Source organism: Schistocerca americana, chromosome 7 (assembly GCF_021461395.2).
Source record: "Schistocerca americana isolate TAMUIC-IGC-003095 chromosome 7, iqSchAmer2.1, whole genome shotgun sequence".
NCBI classification, from domain to species: Eukaryota; Metazoa; Arthropoda; class Insecta; order Orthoptera; family Acrididae; genus Schistocerca; species Schistocerca americana.
The window spans coordinates 67,244,874-67,258,106 of record NC_060125.1 but is presented as its reverse complement, the minus strand read 5'-3'; the positions used below and the strand labels follow the sequence as shown (position 1 = coordinate 67,258,106).

General features: G+C 42.9%; 1 protein-coding gene across 1 annotated transcript in view; it reads right to left on the bottom strand.

The window, feature by feature from the left end:
- LOC124622567 (myrosinase 1-like) overlaps positions 1-13,233 on the bottom strand; it is a 52,390-nt gene that overhangs the window by 19,443 nt on the left and 19,714 nt on the right. The window contains exons 4-6 of the mRNA XM_047148313.1: positions 7,668-7,790; positions 7,405-7,588; positions 3,894-3,988 (exon numbers count right to left, since the gene is read on the bottom strand). Of these exons, the coding sequence (XP_047004269.1) occupies positions 3,894-3,988; positions 7,405-7,588; positions 7,668-7,790 (402 nt within the window). The remainder of the gene's footprint in view (positions 1-3,893; positions 3,989-7,404; positions 7,589-7,667; positions 7,791-13,233) is intronic.

The window sequence follows — 13,233 nt, the reverse complement described above, 5'->3', positions numbered from 1 at the left end:
TCTGCACATCTGCCAAATGCTGTTAGTGCTGCCCCCACTGCAAAACATAAAGTAGTCCAGTCAAATTAAGCGTATACCTGACAGTTGGCAGCGCTATTGCTGACTTTCAGCTGCGTGATGCTAATGGCTGAAGACGAAAACAATAGTCGTCTGTAGAACTACGATGACACTGAGGAGCTCCATAGAGACGTTTACAAAATTGCCTTGCGCCGGCCGGTGTGGCCGAGCGGTTCTAGGCGCTTCAGTCCGGAACCGCTCTGAAGCTACGGTCGCAGGTTCGAATCCTGCCTCGGGCATGGATGTGTGTGATGTCCTTAGGTTAGTTAGGTTTAAGTAGTTCTAAGTTCTAGGCAACTGATGACCTCAGCAGTTAACTCCCATAGTGCTCAGAGCATTTGAACCTTTGAAAAGTTGCCTTACGTTACTGGTTGACTTTAGCGCACCCAATTGCAGCAGCTGCCAGCGATTCTCTTACGCCAATTCGCCTATTGCAGTGTTGCTAATCGTGAAGGGAAACACAAGTCATCTTTAGATCCTTCTGCCAATGAAGAGCGTTGTGTTTTAATGTATGTCAGCACTAGATCCCACGACTTGCTGTGAGTATACAGCCCTTGACCCAATTAATATAATCACTAGTCATACTAATTTCAATAGATTGTTGCAGAACACAGTCTGAGCTAAGAGAAGCGGCAGTAATCATCTGTGTCACATTAAGTTTCTTTGCCCTTCCCTTGGGTAACGCCGGCCGGAATGGCCGTGCGGTTCTAGGCGCTACAGTCTGGAACCGGGCGACCGCTACGGTCGCAGGTTCGAATCCTGCCTCGGGCATGGATGTGTGATGTCCTTAGTTAGGTTTAATTAGTTCTAAGTTCTAGTCGACTGATGACCTCAGAAGTTAAGTCGCATAGTGCTCAGAGCCATTTGAACCATTTTGAACCTTGGGTAACCAATGCTCCAACATGTGGATTTTTTTGTATTGTTGCAACATTGAGTGGTGTTAGTGGTAATGACACTTGTACTCAACAGTAGGAATAGTTTGACAAACGTACGTCTAACCACAGTGGCATGGAATCTTACAAAAACAGGACTTCTTTAACACCAGATCATCCGTGTCAGAACCCAAAAAGGCATTAATCATGGCAGATGGGCGAAAGACAGTCTTGTTTTTAGATTTCTTGAAATTCACCCTCTTTTAGCTGGTAAGCTCCCAGTATATAGTATGAAAGCAGCTGACGTCGTCTCACCTGGCTACAGTGAAGATATGAACATGAAGGCATGATGGATCTGCCTCTCAGAGAAGCTCTTCCGCTTAAATACGGAATTTAGGAGTTCAATTTCCTGTGTAAAGCTTTTCGTCTGAGATGTGGTATATGCTGTTTGGAGGAGCGACCTAAGAATACCTTTGCGTTGGAATGGTGTGTGATACCTATACTCATTCAGGTAGCGGTCAGTATGTACAGGTTTGCAATAAATACTACGTCTCAGAGTGCCATCATTCTGTTTGCAGAGATGGGAGCTTCCCATCAGTTTCCACATCCAAGGTGAAGGGAAATAAAGTGTTCGAAGGAACAATGAAGGACATCGGGTCTATGTGGCCAAACTGAAAGAAGTCGTCGTCATTTCTCTAGAAATATCTCGGTTTTCAGGATGCTGCCCCCCATAAATTAATTAGCAGTGGAGGGGCATAAGGGACTACACATAGCTAACCGGTTAGTTTGTTTATAAAGTTTATAATAAAATAAAAAGTAAGTTGATGTAACCGCATAATAACAAAATTCCAACATTTCCATATTCAGCATTTTACTGATTAAACTATTCTTCAAGTGGAGCACATGTAACCAATGGGACAACGATGCAGATCCGAGAGACCCGGGTATAGTGCATTTAAATGCCAAATACATTAAGTTGAGTTGGAGATGTGATGTACGTGTTTGCTGACGAAGGGACGAAGAACACCCATAGACATTTCGCCATGTTGTAGTTGGATAGGCCCAAATTACTATCAGTAATGGCACTCTTTCCTTGTGAATTTGGGGCAAATCATGCAATCTTGGCAGAAGAACAGGACCAGGCCAAGATCTTATAACAACATCTCTAGACATGAAGTTCTTTTTTGAGACTGAAAAGATCTATCATGTTGTCATTTGAAAGGGCAGCCATGATCACTGAGTAAGGAATCTATTTACTAGCACCCCCCCCCCCCCCCCCCCCCAATGAGGGCTGTGGCAAAACTACTATATCATTATTTTCTCTGATCGATCGAACAGCTGCCCTTTCAGCAGCGAAGCCTGCAGCCAGAAAAAAAAAAGCCACTCAGATTTTGAGGATTCTCTAACGACAACGTCCTTGCGCGTCTAGTGCTGCCATCCACAAATTCCCATGATGCATGCGCTGAGCACTTCCTCCTGGCGTGTATGTGGGGCGCTGGCTCCAGAACAGGTGGACGAGACTCAGTAACAGCAGCGTCTCACCTGAAGACGACGGCCAAATGGGCAATCGAAATATTGAGTCGGAGACGCCAGTAAGATGGGAAAGCTTACGAAATCACAATTTAAATGGTGGCTTTAATGTCCCGATCCATTTCTGATTGTAAGGAATAACGGATACATTTACATAATACATGTTTATAATCATTTTATGTGATAACATGGGCTGTTGTTTTTTTCCAGGAAAATCAAGGAGACTTTAGAGGTGAATCTGGAGTTCCCTCGAAAATTTCATAAGCAGACATCCAGTTATCTGTCAACAAATTACAAAGAAATAGAAAGGTTCCCAATGAACCACACTCTGGGAGACTTCTTGCACCCGAGCAGACTACGCAGTTCATCAGAAAAGCAATCGAAATAAGTCCTAATACATGAAAACGTCGTTTAAGCAACCAATAAAAGGTATCACATTCAACGGTTTTGGAAGTTTCACATTTTACGCTAAAGAAAACATTCAGGTGATTCACAAATCCGATTATGAGGATTGTGGACCTCGCGAAGCTATTTGACGGAAGCTGCACACAATTAACTTTTCATGGATCACAGTTTGTTTACTACAGAAGCCACATTCCACACCTCCGAAAAAGGTAACAAATATAGCTGCCGCTATGAGAAACGAGCCACCTCACGTTACCACTGAGTGGCAAAGAGACACAAGGAAGGTGCATGTATCGCTTGAATTCACAAAGGTTGCAGTTCATGGACCCTTCATTATTGCAGAAGGGACAGTTACAGGTAAAATTTAGCTTAGAGCGATCACATAAACTTATATGATCTCTCTAAAATTGTGGTTATAGCTTGATACCAGTGCTTACCAATTTTAATTGTATATTACAGCACTGAGGATGGTCACTAAGTGACTGAAAATCGATTCTGCTGACAATAAAACAACAAAAAACGGCCAATGCTGATTTTCCTTCCAATTCTAACTTCTAATTTGGCTCTCAGAGTAAGCGAATACCTAAATCGGAGGTTCACTTGCAGGCGGATAGGCAGAGGCTCAGCAAGGCTGTGGCCAACACGTTGTTCTGATACGAGACTCTTGGACTTGTTCCCTTGATACTTCAGAGTGTATTCAAGTATGCTATTTCTAGAAGAGTTAACAAATTTCCTTGGACGTGTATGTCACGAAATGATCATCAACGTAAAATAAGAGAGATTTAATCTCAGACGAAGTCTTACCAACAATCATTCTATCCGTGAAACATTCGCGACTGGAACGTGAAAAGGTGTGTGTATGGGGGCGGGGGGAAGCGACAGTAGTAAACAAAGGATACACTGTCACACACTGCAACAAGGTGTCCTGAGGAGCATACATGTAGATGTATGGTATGGTAGTCGATAGTTAGAACTTGACTGGTTCAGGTTAAAAGTTAGCAACACAGCTGTAGCAGATACCGCACTTACTTCAAACTGTTGCTGTCGGTCTGCGGCTTCCAAGTCTTCTGTCGAATTTGTTGCCGGTTCGTTTCCCTGCATACTCAGCGTGATTCCTACGCTGCCTGAAACAGATTGCCATTTGAATCATCATTGAAATATACTACGCAGAAATACTCGGTTTCGGGCTCAGGTTAGCACCAGAATTTTTTATCCTGCCGTTTTCACTCCTTTCTCCTCTCGCAATATTTGTTAACATGAAAAATGCCTAGCTGTGCAGCGGATGGAGTACACATTAAACTGCATGTCTGTCAACATCTGACTGGACAAATAAGTTCGACGTTCGCAGGAAGGCAGCACCATACCTTTGTATCACACTGGTTACAAACACAAGTTGCTCTTTACGAGCTCGACAGAAGAATCCACTACTAGGTGCTCGGGGTAAAGCTCAGACTGGTGGAGAACAAGTCGACATATGGCACAAGCTGAGAGAACAGATAAATTCTTTGTCCAAGGCACAGATTTCATGGATAATCCTACCTGTAAAATTGGAGGCTGCGTTTACTGATCACGGATTGCCTCCAACAGCTTTCGAACTTGAACTCCCACCTTGCATTTTATAAAACTTATTTGACCGAAGAGAAACATCCGCAACTGAAATCGTTTGCAAGAAGAAAAGTTTGTCTTTTGGAAGCACATAAAAGTTTGAACAACTTTTTTATCTTATGAAAACAAATAAATACAACACACATACAACGTTAACAGACGACAACCTGGAAAATACCTCATCAGTATCAGTGACATAAATCCAGATTTATTCACTGATGAATTTCTTAGCAGAACTGACTGATGTGTGTATGTTAATAATTATATCAAATAATACGAGTGCTATGTATCTCCAATCTGAATTCTCTTCAAAATCAGTGCAGTAATGCCGTCACTTTAAATATGTGTTGTAAAATGATTTTTGTAATTGATGATACATGGCTACAATGGCCTAAGAATTATAATGTGCAGCTCAGTGTATTGTACATTTACAAGGTTTGTAGAAAATTTGACATTACCTTTGAAATGAAACATATTTATTACTTTTGAATACATTATGGGAGTGACAGTGATCAATGTGTTAGAAATATTTGCTATTAAAATCAGTCTTGATCACAATTTATTTATTAAGGTGACCAGTTTCGACCACTGCTGTGGTCATCTTCAGACCATTGAGTAGGAACCTCTTTCTGCTGAAGAATCACTACTATAGTGATCAAGACTGTTTTTAATAGTAATCATATTTATGATATTTGACCTATTACCACATCCATGAGGACTGCACCATTTGAGATATATGTTAGGTGCAATAACATGTATGCTGTTCTTCGAAAATATTTATTCCGTAATGTTGTTTTCTCACATGTTCTGCATGCTGAAGAATCCCCTCGATATGGATGTATTGAAACAAAATGTACATCTAACCTAATTAAGGAATACAAACGTCTCAAAAATGAGATCGACAGGAAGAGCAAAACTGCTAAGCAGGGATGGCTAGAGGACAAATGTAAGGATGAAGGGGCTTATCTCACTAGGGGTAAGATAGATACTACCTACAGGAAAATTAAAGAGACCTTTGGAGAAAAGAGAACCACTTACATGAATGTCAAGAGCTCAGATGGAAATCCTGTTCTAAGCAAAGAAGGGAAAGCAGAAAGGTGGAAGGAGTATATAGAGGGTCTATACAGGGGCGATGTTCTAGAGGACAATATCATGGAAATGGAAGAGGATGTAGATGAAGATGAAATGGGACATATGATACTACGTGAAGAGTTTGACAGAGCACTGAAAGACCTAAGTCGAAACAAGGCCCCGGGAGTAGACAACATTCCATTAGAACTACTGACAGCCTTGGGAGAGCCAGTCCTGACAAAACTCTACCATCTGGTGAGCAAGATGTATGAGACAGGCGAAATTCCCTCAGACTTCAAGAAGAATATAATAATTCTAATCCCAAAGAAAGTAGGTGTTGACAGATGTGAAAATTACCGAACTATCAGTTTAATAAGTCACAGCTGCAAAATACTAACGCGAATTCTTTACAGACTAATGGAAAAACTGGTAGAAGGGGATCTCGGGGAAGATCACTTTGGATTCCGTAGAAATGTTGGAACACGTGAGGCAATACTGACCCTACGACTTATCTTAGAGGAAAGGTTAAGGAAAGGCACACCTACGTTTCTAGCATTTGTAGACTTAGAGAAAGCTTTTGACAATGTTGACTGGAATACTCTCTTTCAAATTCTGAAGGTGGCAGGGGTAAAATACAGAGAGCGAAAGGCTATTTACAATTTGTACAGAAACCAGATGGCAGTTATAAGAGTCGAGGGACATGAAAGGGAAGCAGTAGTTGGGGAGGGAGTGAGACAGGGTTGTAGCCTCTCCCCGATACTATTCAATCTGTATATTGAGCAAGCAGTGAAGGAAACAAAAGAAAAGTTCGGAGTAGGTATTAAGATCCATGGAGAAGAAATGAAAACTTTGAGGTTCGCCGATGACACTGTAATTCTGTCAGAAACAGCAAAGGACTTGGAAGAGCAGTTGAACGGAATGTACAGTGTCTTGAAAGGAGGGTATAAGACGAACATCAACAAAAGCAAAACAAGGATAATGGAATGTAGTCGAATTAAGTCGGGTGATGCTGAGGGAATTAGATTAGGAAATGACACACTTAAAGTAGTGAAGGAGTTTTACTATTTGGGGAGCAAAATAACTGATGATGGTTGAAGTAGGGAGGATATAAAATGTAGACTGGCAATGGCAAGGAAAGCGTTTCTGAAGAAGAGAAATTTCTTAACATCGAGTATTAAGTGTTAGGAAGTCGTTTCTGAAAGTATTTGTATGGAGTGTAGCCATGTATGGAAGTGAAACGTGGACGATAACTAGTTTAGACAAGAAGAGAATAGAAGCTTTCGAAACGTGGTGCTACAGAAGAATGGTGAAGATTAGATGGGTAGATCACATAACTAATGAGGAGGTATTGAACAGAATTGGGGAGAAGAGGAGTTTGAGGCACAACTTGACAATAGGAAGGGACCGGTTGGTAGGACATGTTCTGAGGCGTCAGCGGATCACAAATTTAGCATTGGAGGGCAGCGTGGAGGGTAAAAATCGTAGAGGGAGACCAAGAGATGAATACACTAAATAGATTCAGAAGGGTGTAGGTTGCAGTAAGCACTGGGAGATGAAGAAGTTTGCTCAGGATAGAGTAGCATGGAGAGCTGCATCAAACAAGTCTCAGGACTGAAGACCACAACAACAACAACCTAATTGGCTGTGGCTCTGAGCACTGTGGGACTTAACATCTTAGGTCATCAGTCCCCTAGAACTTAGAACTACTTAAACCTAACTAACCTAAGGACATCACACACATCCATGCCCGAGGCTGGATTCGAACCTGCGACCGTAGCAGTCCCGCGTTTCCGGACTGTAGCGCCTAGAACCGCACGGCCACCGCGGCCGGCTCAACAAACTAATTAAATGTTTAAAAGCATACCGTTTTGCGCTGCCCTGTACTGTTCGTCGTAGAGGCGATACACGAGTCCGTGGGCCCTGATCACGGTGTGGGAGGCCAGGTAGTCGCCAATGCCAGACGCATTCTGCGAGGGCGCCCGACCACCAGAAGAGGCGTAGCCAGGGGTGAAGGCTGCTGGCTCGTTGAACGTGATCCACCACTTGACCTGAAGAACCACGGTTGTCAGAGGTGTGTCACAACAGGCAGAGACCCCTGTGAGAAATAGTGGAGGCATGGGTACTCACTCTGTCGCCAAAGTTCTCAAACAAGACCCTAGCGTACTCCACGAAATAGTCAGCGAGGATTGGGTTGGGCCAACCTCCGATGTACTGCAATGCTTGCGGTAGGTCCCAGTGGTACATCGTCACCTGTACAACATATGCTTCATCATTAAGATTATATTTTCAGTCTCATACCATATCATATTTCGATTATGTTTCTCTAGCATAAATTTGGTGATTCTCTGTTAAAACTACAATCATGCATTCTGCGCTACAGCGGGAACATATATAGTGTACGGAATGTAACAGAATGATCATGTCTGAAGACTGGCTGGATAATCATACTATAATTACTATAGAGTTATGGCATGACAGAAATTTCGATTTCCCAGCAAAAAAAGATACGAGGTTATCATTGTGTAATGAGGGCACTACCACACGATGTGGTCACATAGCCAGTTCAGAGACTCGGATATGGGCCTTAATGCTGGATTGCTGTGGTGTTAGCTTCACGCTGTATACTTCAGTATCTTTTCTACAACGTGTTTTATGATTCCTGAGAGTAACTTGTGCTACAGAATAGATTTATTATGGACGTGTTTATTTGCTGCTTTAAACCACTATGTGATTAGCTCGTGCATTGGAAATCTACTGACATATGTCACAGTTCGTTAACTGCGAAACCTTCCCGACTCCTCTATATCTCTTTTGTTACGCAATAACTGTCTCCCATATATCTCTTTTGTTACGCAACCTTCCCTTCTGCAATAATCTATGAAACCTTTCCTTAGGATTTCTATCTCTTGCTTAATAATAATAAATGAAATCTTCCATTTGAAATTTATTGTCTTTCTCAATCTTCGCATACAAATTTAATTGCTGCTTATTAAAAGTGATTTTCTGATTATTTCGACGAAACATAGAATGTGTCGTCGTCGTGGCCCTCAGTCGTTATCTGCAATAACCCAAAACTGTTCCTTACCTTTTTAACTGCTACTGGATCGCCATCTGACTGCTACATCGAACTGCGACATGAATATACTTACTCTGGTTTACTATACTCTAATTACTGCTGGTGGGCTGTCATAATAAGTGGCTGTATTTATTACCAAAGCTGACGTTATTCTTTAATTAATTTGACTGAAGTTACGTAATTCATAGTTACACTTTTTCTTGACAACAATAAAATTTTTGTAAAGTTTTACGCTGATGGTTTCTGGGATGGATTCTAATCAGTAAGGCAACATTGCTGGCAAAAATAAATTATATTCTGAAAACGTTTCTTCAAATATTTACTGCTGGTAATGAAATGATTTTACAAACATTCAAATGGGACTTACTTTTTACAATAATCTTACAACTAGTATTGCGCAAACACACCTTCAGTAGTCTTGAGTTTCGCAAATAATTCAATACTTCAATAATATTAGTTCCTCTTCTGATAATACACTCCTGGAAATGGAAAAAAGAACACATTGACACCGGTGTGTCAGACCCACCATACTTGCTCCGGACACTGCAAGAGGGCTGTACAAGCAATGATCACACGCACGGCACAGCGGACACACCAGGAACCGCGGTGTTGGCCGTCGAATAGCGCTAGCTGCGCAGCATTTGTGCACCGCCGCCGTCAGTGTCAGCCAGTTTGCCGAGGCATACGGAGCTCCATCGCAGTCTTTAACACTGGTAGCATGCCGCGACAGCGTGGACGTGAACCGTATGTGCAGTTGACGGACTTTGAGCGAGGGCGTATAGTGGGCATGCGGGAGGCCGGGTGGACGTACCGCCGAATTGCTCAACACGTGGGGCGTGAGGTCTCCACAGTACATCGATGTTGTCGCCAGTGGTCGGCGGAAGGTGCACGTGCCCGTCGACCTGGGACCGGACCGCAGCGACGCACGGATGCACGCCAAGACCGTAGGATCCTACGCAGTGCCGTAGGGGACCGCACCGCCACTTCCCAGCAAATTAGGGACACTGTTGCTCCTGGGGTATCGGCGAGGACCATTCGCAACCGTCTCCATGAAGCTGGGCTATGGTCCCGCACACCGTTAGGCCGTCTTCCGCTCACGCCCCAACATCGTGCAGCCCGCCTCCAGTGGTGTCGGGACAGGCGTGAATGGAGGGACGAATGGAGACGTGTCGTCTTCAGCGATGAGAGTCGCTTCTGCCTTGGTGCCAATGATGGTCGTATGCGTGTTTGGCGCCGTGCAGGTGAGCACCACAATCAGGACTGCATACGACCGAGGCACACAGGGCCAACACCCGGCATCATGGTGTGGGGAGCGATCTCCTACACTGGCCGTACACCACTGGTGATCGTCGAGGGGACACTGAATAGTGCACGGTACATCCAAACCGTCATCGAACCCATCGTTCTATCATTCCTAGACCGGCAAGGGAACTTGCTGTTCCAACAGGACAATGCACGTCCGCATGTATCCCGTGCCACCCAACGTGCTCTAGAAGGTGTAAGTCAACTACCCTGGCCAGCAAGATCTCCGGATCTGTCCCCCATTGAGCATGTTTGGGACTGGATGAAGCGTCGTCTCACGCGGTCTGCACGTCCAGCACGAACGCTGGTCCAACTGAGGCGCCAGGTGGAAATGGCATGGCAAGCCGTTCCACAGCATCCAGCATCTCTACGATCGTCTCCATGGGAGAATAGCAGCCTGCATTGCTGCGAAAGGTGGATATACACTGTACTAGTGCCGACATTGTGCATGCTCTGTTGCCTGTGTCTATGTGCCTGTGGTTCTGTCAGTGTGATCATATGATGTATCTGACCCCAGGAATGTGTCAATAAAGTTTCCCCTTCCTGGGACAATGAATTCACGGTGTTCTTATTTCAATTTCCAGGAGTGTAGTTAGCTGATGTCTCTGTACATCCGTTTATAATCTCTTGTAAATCATAGCTGGTGGCTGGCAGGCACACTGCTCCTCTCAACCTCTCGCTTCAGACCTGCTACCAACTCGCTTCACATCTCGCTTACTACTGACTTCCTACGAACGCTAAAGTGCGGTCTCTCTTGCCAACAATGCGTTCTGGTGCAGACAATCCCTGCTACCATTACAAAATGTATCTATGCGCAGTCTTTCCCGCTCTTTTCTTAAAATGTATCCATACGCGGCCTCTCCCTCCCTTTTTACAATTATATCAATTTGCGGTATCTCTTGCCAACAACACTTTGGTGCAGACATTCCCTGCTACCACAATTATTTTCAACATGACAATTATTAATTATTCCTACTTAATCTTATTAATAAAACATAAAAATCTTTCATAAATTGTGGTTCGACAATAGACAATAGAAATATACTCGTCTTACAACTGGATACTGCATCCAAGCGAGCTTGTTAATTTGTCCGTATCCAACCTTTACCCAAGCTGCTGACTGGTCTGATGCGGCACATGATGGATTCCTCTCTCGTGCCAATCTCCTCCTATCAGTAGCACATAACATCAAATATATGTTGTGTTGTCTTTTGCTTTACCCTGCAATTTTTCGGTTTATAAATCCTTCTAGTGCCACTGGAGTTATTAACTAATGTCTTAACACCCCTCCTGCACCTCCTTCTAGTTACTGTTCTACGTATTCCTCTTTCTCGCCGATTGTACGGAAATCATCCTCATTGCTTATCGCTATATTTAACTTTCAGCGTCCTTTTCCAACATCACATTTCAGCACTCTTTGATTCTATTCTTTTGCAATTTCCTCACAACCCATGTTTCACGGCCAGACTTGCATTCTCTCAATTTTCTTTGTCAATTAACGGCTGTACTTTACTATAGTAGCCTTCTTTATGGAATGAATACTGCCATTGCCTGTGGTAACCCGCTTCTTGCTCTGTCCATCTTGCATTGCTTTCTTTCAAGTTATATGAATACCTTCATTTCGCCTGCTAAACAGTCTCTAGTTCTGATGTTAATTTAGTTACTAAACTCATTTCTGTTGCTTCTTAAAACTTTTGGCTTTCTTTGGCTTACTCTCAATCAATATCTGTGATCAGTAGCCTGTTCATTCCTTGCAAAAGGTCCTGATTTATCCGCTGATTAGCTACCGGCGGCAACTTTGTCAATGATTCTTACCATTGCTCTCCATTCGCCCACTATTTCAGTCACACCTCTGAAGATTTCTCTTATGTCACTCATTACTTCTTCGAAGTACACATTCATCTGTGAAGAAGAATAGCTTCATCGTTGCTTTGTTGTTCTGGTCTCCAGTTCTGTTTTGATGCAACTTGCAGTGTTAGTCTATGCTGTGCAAGCCTGTTTGTTCACTTAACTACCGCAACCTTCATCCATTTGCACCTGCTTGCTGTGGTCAACGCTTGGTGTGCCTTCATAATTTTTACCTCTCGACTCTTCCTCCCCAACCCCTCCTCCTCCCATTACCCAAACGACTATTCCTCCACGTCTGAGGATTTCTATCAACTGAGTTTTCAGTCAAGTTGCGCCGTACGTTACCCTTCTCCCAAAAACAATTTAGTACCTCTCCATTAGTTATTCAGTCTACACATGTAAGCTTCAGCATCCTTCTCTGGCACATCGTTTCGAATGTTTCTATTCTCCTTGTAGGAAGGGTTCAGACTAATAGAGTATGAAAAAACTAGTAAAACTTAAATTTGTATTCGATGCTAAGAAATGTATGTTTTTTAGAAATGCTTGTCTGTAACTTTTAGCATTTGATTTTCTAATTTAATTCCCATAGCGTCACCTGATTACATTCGACTGCACCCCATTACCCTTCTTTCACTTTTGTCGATAGTCTTCTTACAACTTCAAGACACTATTCGTAATGGTTGACCGCCATTGCAAGACCTGTGCCGTCTCAGAAGCAATTACAGCGTTATCGGCATACCTCAAAGTATTCATTTCCTCTTCCAGTACTTTAATTCCGTTCCCAAATTTCTCCTTGGCTTCTTTTAATGTTTGCTCAATGTACACTGAATAATACCGCGGATAGGATTGAATCCTTTATGATTCCATTCTCAGCTACTGTCTTTCTTTCACGTCATTCGGCTCTTATAACTATTATACAGGAACTTATTCCTGGGTTCTACATTATTTAAAATCGTGTATTCCAGTCAACACTGTCCATTTTTCTCCAAATTTACAAATACTATAATCGTAGGTTTGGTTTTCTGCATTCCACCGTCTAAGATGACTCGTTGCGTCAATATTACGCTACGTGTTCATACATTTCTCCTGAACGCAATCCGACATTCCCCATGGTCAGCTTCAACAATGTTTTCTATGCTTCAGTAAATAATTCTTGTGAAATATTGCTGCTATACTTTATCTGACGGATTAATCTGTAATACTAAAACCTGACGTCAGCTGTTGTCTTCGGAAGTGCTGTCATTACATTCGTCTAGAAGTCCGAGAGAATCTCATCTGTCTCACATATTTTGCATGCCAAGTGAAACAGTCTTGAAATGTATTTTCTCTGGGACCCTAATAATTCTGAACGGATGCGGTTAACTTAGGATGCCTTACGTATTTCAGTGTTCTGGCACATTTTTCTATCTGTATTACATCACCTACATCATAGTTATTTGCTGCCCACCCTTTCCACAATACTGCTTT